Here is a 6614-nt window from a genome sequence, read left to right as displayed (position 1 = left end):
TTGGAATGGCCAATTGAATACTTCATTTCATTACATTTATTTCAGTTTTAAGCTTTTTTTTTAGATTTTGTGATATATCAGTTTTTACAGGGGATGCAGACTTGATAAAGGCTCTGGCAATTTTAAAGGAAAATGTATTGTAGACACTGAGGGGGGGGCTCGGGGGGAAGTCGAGTGAGGAAACACTCGCAAAATTTGTATTTTTTTAAATTTTTTATTGGTAAACTATTTCAGCATTTTTTAAAATTTAAATAAAATTGTTTTCAGTTACTTGTTAGGTTTATTTAACAATTCTGCTAGATTTATGGTACAAAGTGTAATGGACACACAACACCAAACCATCAGCACGACCTTATTAATTATTAAATATATAAAAGTGCCATTTAATAACATAAAATATAATATTGCATTACCGATCCTTGGGTCTAGGCTGTTTTCGCTCGAATGGCAGCACGTTTTGATGTTACGGCCTGAAAAGAAATTATTCGTAAATGACAACCGTTAAAGAAAAAAAGAAATTTAAATGAAATGAAAAAATATTTTTCAGTATTTGTATAAAAAAAAAATGTTAAAAATAGATAAAAACAAAATTAAGCATGAACGTAAAATGTTATAAATTCATTTAATGTCTAAATGACAATTTAAAAAATATATATGAGACATATCCACAAAGTATTGAGACTATGTGGTTTTTGTTTTCTAGAAAGTTGGCAACACTGCATTCAAGGCCAAGGTGTAGGGAACAGAACGTGCACTCGTTTGTCTCACTTGGTTGATAACTGTTGTAGTGGCACGTTGAAATGAGTGCCACTATTCCGATTCCCGCCAGTTGTAAATTTTTCATAAATATGTGGATATGCCTCATATAAAAAAACGTGAACATTTAAAATTCCTCGTTTCTGAAAAATATACACATACCTGGAAACCAGACTTAATACTAGCTACAGAACATCTAGAACCGCAAGTTTCACACTGCAAGAAGAACAATCTCGTGTCCTTTTGAAGGATCGTGTCGGGCGACCGACATGTATGGCAGGTAACATATTCTTTAATATACCTGAAAAACGTTAATAAAATCCTAGAAAATATCGCAGTTACGAAAAGAATTTTTTCAACAAAACGGATGTAGAAAAACGTCCAAAAGGAAGTTATGAATTATGAAAAAGGTTATAATGAAATAATCATAACATTATTGTTCAATTTTCATACACAACTTTTTCTAATACCTTGAGGGTGGACTACTTATGGGGCATTCCACGACAAATCGACCACTTTTAACCCTGACCCCTTTCGATTTGACTGAAACGTTTTTATTGTTTTCTACCCCAGTGAAAACCTCTGAGAATTATTTCAAATTTTTTCACCCAACTCAAAAAAAGATGAATTTTTGAAAAAAATAACCATAACTTTTACAAACATTTTTGTTTTTAAATGTATTTTTTTAAAAAATAGATCAAAATTATCTGGACCTATCTATCTTCACTGTTTTTATTCAATTTTCGAAAAAAAAACGAAATTTCTCGATTACCATTTTTGATTTTTTTTTTTTTTTTTTCTTATAAAAAACTTAAATTTTTTATAAATCCTCACATTTTTTCAGTGGTTTTTTCGTTTTCAATTTTTTTTATTGANCATTTTTTTTTTTTTTTTTTTTCTTATAAAAAACTTAAATTTTTTATAAATCCTCACATTTTTTCAGTGGTTTTTTCGTTTTCAATTTTTTTTATTGAAAAAATTTTTCTTTAGCTTATTTCACATACCATTTTGAAAATTTTTGAATGTATATAGAATCCCAAAATTGAACAATTTTATTCTATGCAGCGATTGATTGACAATTTCAGTCGAATGAGGATCTTTTCAAAATTATTTATTTGAGTTCAAATGCGTTGCATGTCTTTTTTAAAGCCCTGTTGGTCCAAAAATGGAGTAAATAACATTTTTTTCATTTTCTTTGTTTTTAGATGTAGTTTACGAAAAAAAATACAAAAAAATTATTCAAAACGATTTATTTTTTTCAAAAAAAATCGTAATTATTTTCATGTTTACCATTTTCAATTATTTCTTTCCTATATTTTTATTTCTATTTTCTATATACACTCAAAAATTTTCAATCAATAAAAAAAATAGAAAACGAAAAAACATCACTGAAACAATTTGAGGATTTATAAAAATGTCAGTTTTTTTATAAGAAAAAAAAAATATATTTTCTAAAATGGTAATCGAGAAATTTTCGTTTTTTTTTTTCGAAAATTGAAAAAACTCAGTGAAGATAGCTTCAGATAATTTTGAACTATTTTTTTTTCAAGAAGTACATTTAAAAACAAAAATTTTGAAACAAAAAACGTCCCGATTACTCAATTTTTGAAAAAGTTATGGTTATTTAAAAAGAAGCTATTTTTTGAGTTGGGTGAAAAAATTTGAAAAAAGTTCAATGGGGTAGAAAACAATAAAAAAGTTTCAGCCAAATCGAAAGGGGTCAGGGTTAAAAGTGGTTGATTTGGCGTGGAATGCCCCTTATATACAGTGTGAAGAATATTTATTGCCTGAATTCATTTTTCTTTTAATTTTAAAAGTAATAACATTAAAAAGCTTATTAGAGCACAAACACAAATTTATTCAGTCATTGAAGCCTACTTTTTATTTTCTTGTAGCAAATTTGACGAATAGAGAATTTTATATTTGAAATCTGACTACACCACTGGATTTTGTACTTCCCTTAAAGTGATTTGTACCAAACATCAAGAACAAATATTAATTTCTGTTTACAGAAATAATAAAGGTTTTGTCATTTTCCATTCTCCTTAAGAGAGCTATATAGGAAATAAGCAACCAGCAATACATTTTTAGATTTTATTACAGTTTGTCTAAATATGAATTAATGCACAAATAACAGACTTTCCTCCATTCTAACACAGATTTTCTATAAAATGGACCTATTTTGAAACTCAAATTACTTTTTGGTGTAAAGAAATTTGTAATTTACGTGGCAAATTACAAATTTCTTTACAACAAAAAGTGATTCGAGTTTCAAACTAACTCCATTTTATAGAAAATCTGCGTTAGAATGGAGGAAAGTCTGTTATTTGTGCAGTGATTCATATTTAGGCAAACTAAATTATCCAAGAATATACTCACAGAGTTATAGAGGCCAATTTGAAGTATTTTTAAAGATACAGAACTGAAAACAGGTGAGCATCGAGCAGGTGTGCAAGTGGTTGACTGAACGCAGACACGTGCTCGGTACGTTGACCTTTTACTCGAAATATGGTAGATCATCAAGAAGATTCATATGGCTCGTAAACTCAAGCAAATGCAGCTAAATGAGTTATTTAAACAAGCACAAGGGTCATTATAGGGAACAGGAATAGCTAATTAGCAGATCATTAGCTTAAGTAACCGACAATTAATAGTTTCTCCTCATGAAAACTTTAAAGTGCATTTTTTCGAGCTTGTATTACGTGATAGCAAAAAATCTGCGACTTATTGAGACAAACCAAAGCTTATTTTCTTTAGTATTAAATTATTTTCTAGGTGAAACAGAATGATTGTTAAAAAAGCCTTCTTAAATAATTTTTATAGCACGTTAAAGACAATTTTTTACTTAAATAACATTCAAACTGAAAAAATTACAATTTCACGCTTTTCTCTGCTTTTTCTTGGCTTACCTAGAAGAAAAATCTTAATTTTTTTATTTTGAACAAGAATTACGAGCTGAATCTTTCCCCGTTAATTAGAAACTGCAGGAATCTGTTATATTTTATAATTTTGACAAAAAAAAAAAATTTTGTTGTGCTCTTCGATTGTACAAATATACCTAAAAGTTTTACGAAGCTATTTATTCGAACGTTGTAAAGCAGTACACCCTCTTAAATAAACAAATATATAAGTTTGTAAGTGTGCAATTTAAATTAAACAATTTTTAATTTTAATGGATGTACTAAATATAATTATGAATAAAAAACTATACTCCCACAAACATTGAACCATAATCTCAAATTATTTTTTTTAATAGGAATATTTTAAATTGACACGGATAAGTAATATATTAGTTATAGGAAAATGTAATCGCTTGCCTTCTTAAAACATTCTCGATCTGCTTCTGCTGGAACCTTCCTTTGATGATCAGCTGGCTGTTGCCGTCCACAGACCCACTCGTACCCAACTCGGCCAGCAAGAAATCCAATAAATGTTTGGGCTGACGATGCAACATTTTACAGATTTCTGTAAAGTTCGCGAATGATGTTTTCTTCGCACCGATCTTGACTACCTGTGGTGGTCTCATTACGAATTTCTGTTTCTTGCCCGCAGCCATATCGGGATTCTTATCCCTCATTATTTCAAAGGCACGATTCAACAACTCGTCGTATGTATAATCTCTGTCAGACCCAACCCACAGAGTTGAATTTTCATCCACTGTTAACAAAATTAATATTTCTCAATATAATTGTAAAATGCAGAGAACAAGTGTAGAGCCCTATTGTAAATAATTAAAAATATAACCATACCTGCTTCACAGACCCTTTCAACCAAAGTGCAGCATGTAAGGAAAAATATTTTGAAACATACTGTTACTTTATAGTAGGTACAAGAAATGTGATAAATTAAACATTTTATGAATTTTTAGTTTTAAACTTTTAATCTTCACACATTTTTTCAATTGATTAATGGTGTGAAAGTATAAACAATTAAAGAGAAATTTTGTGAAATTTAAGCCACCTTAATCTCAAGCAAAACTGAGAAAATCTAGAAAAATAGGGATTTATAATTTACCTTTAAATTAAAATTAAAACCTACCATTTTCCTTGTCTTCTGCCTTTTCTTCAGCTTCCGCCATCAACTCGTCAAGATCCTTCTTCTTTTTCTTCTTCTTTTTGCTTTTACTGAAATCCAACAAATCTAAATCAAAATTGTCATCCACAGCGCCGTCCTCTTGATTGCCCCCATCAACTGTACCATCTTCCTTGGAATCATTTATAGCAACATCTAGATCTTCTGCATTGAAAGGCTTCTTCTTTTTCTTCTTCTTTTTCGTGAAGTCTAGATCTATATCAACATTAGCATCATCTTGTTCTTCTTCTTTAGGCTCTGCTGCTTCCACTGTGTTGTTTGTAGTTTCATTATCTTGATTACCTTCAGCTAAGGCTGCATCGATATCGAAAGTGGTCTTCTTTTTCTTCTTCTTTTTCTTTAGAGTGGGGTCAAAAAACTGAAAAATGTTTATGCTTCATAACTTGAATCAACATATACTGGGGATAGTATCAGTTATATGTTTCAGAAAAATACTTTAATCATTTTCCATTACAGTTCATTTAACCCTAGCAACTGAACGTTATGAATTGAAAATCTCAGACTAGCAATGTCAAACATACACATTAACACAATTATGCACTTCACAGAAATATTAGCCTTTGGCATTAAGCAAGTTAAATCATTTGCATGCAAAGCTGGGGCAGTGATTATGCTTAAAAGTTTAATTTTTAAATATATTAAAAATACATGGCATCCATCAGTTACAAAAAATTTTCATCTGTTAAAAAAATGTATACAGCCTATTAAAAAATAATTGGATCTGGTAGAATTGCAACAATACACAAGCGATAAATTTGATAGCAGCTGTTGTGTGACACTATGTTCGTGGATATAAAATAAACTCATTGAATAGCTACTACTTTGTATTTTGCCTTTGTTTCATTATTCCATAAAATAAAGTATACATATAATAAGGAATTAATAAAAATCAAATCAGAAATTTATATAACCTATAAATCCATTAGATTAATAAGTACTTACAGCTTCGTCTTCTGCCATGACTAAATTTCTTATAACTTTTTAAAAACTCACTAAACTGAAGAAGTAATAATTACACTATTTTGCACGACTTTACACAATATTGTCTACAATTATAAATGGTGCTTTAATATATATAAGACCTATTGCATCAGCCAAACCAGATACAGATTACAGATATGTGATATGTCAAATGTCAACATTGTCAACCATACCACATGGCACACAGACTCATAGATTAATTCTTCTTCTTCTTTTTTATTGGCCTTCACCCAGAGGGTATTTAGCCAGCACTCATAGATTAATTTTGTTTCCTCCTGTTCCTCTTCTACTTCTTCCTCTTGAAGTCAATTTAATGAATGATCTTCACATTTAAGCAAGGACGTGGTAAGATAAGCTTCAGTTTATTCTGGTAATAATTAACTAGATAATTAAAAGGGGTTGGAAGAAATAGAAGCCTTGATTATATAAGCTACATAGCAGTGTTAGTAGTAACAGAAACTTATAAAGTCTATGGTCTGAGCCACAGTCTTCATCTGAGCAAAGATTGTCGTGTAGGTCTGGACAGCCTTCGTAAGTGGGCCCCATCCGTCGTCTACCCCGACCGCAAATACGGCCGGTGTAGGCGCTTTGTGGGACCTCCTTTTTGTTCTGGCTGAGCCTTTCTTCTTCGCTTTCTTCTGGCGCTCTTCTTGCTTCGCCGGCTCGTCTGTGTAAACTCCGGGGGTGGCGTCATGTTTATGTGTGATATGATTGGGTAGGGTAGTGCGGCTATGCAGCCTGGGATGCACTTTGCTAAGGTGGCCCTTAGGCTAGCGCGGATGGGG

General features: G+C 30.9%; 1 protein-coding gene across 1 annotated transcript; it reads right to left on the bottom strand.

Annotated features, from left to right (window-relative positions):
• Positions 1 to 260: 260 nt before the first annotated feature.
• Positions 261 to 5976, bottom strand: LOC108907805 (eukaryotic translation initiation factor 2 subunit 2). Its single transcript, XM_018711610.1, has 5 exons — positions 5791 to 5976; positions 4795 to 5206; positions 4074 to 4413; positions 919 to 1057; positions 261 to 470 (listed from the first exon to the last, which is right to left on the bottom strand). Exons 1-5 carry the CDS (start codon positions 5806 to 5808, stop codon positions 426 to 428), a joined length of 954 nt encoding a protein of 317 aa, XP_018567126.1. The 5' UTR covers positions 5809 to 5976; the 3' UTR covers positions 261 to 425.
• Positions 5977 to 6614: the final 638 nt, after the last annotated feature.

This window comes from Anoplophora glabripennis, unplaced genomic scaffold, assembly GCF_000390285.2.
Source record: "Anoplophora glabripennis isolate ALB-LARVAE unplaced genomic scaffold, Agla_2.0 scaffold120, whole genome shotgun sequence".
Classification (NCBI taxonomy): Eukaryota; Metazoa; Arthropoda; class Insecta; order Coleoptera; family Cerambycidae; genus Anoplophora; species Anoplophora glabripennis.
This window is presented reverse-complemented; position numbering and strand designations above follow the sequence as displayed.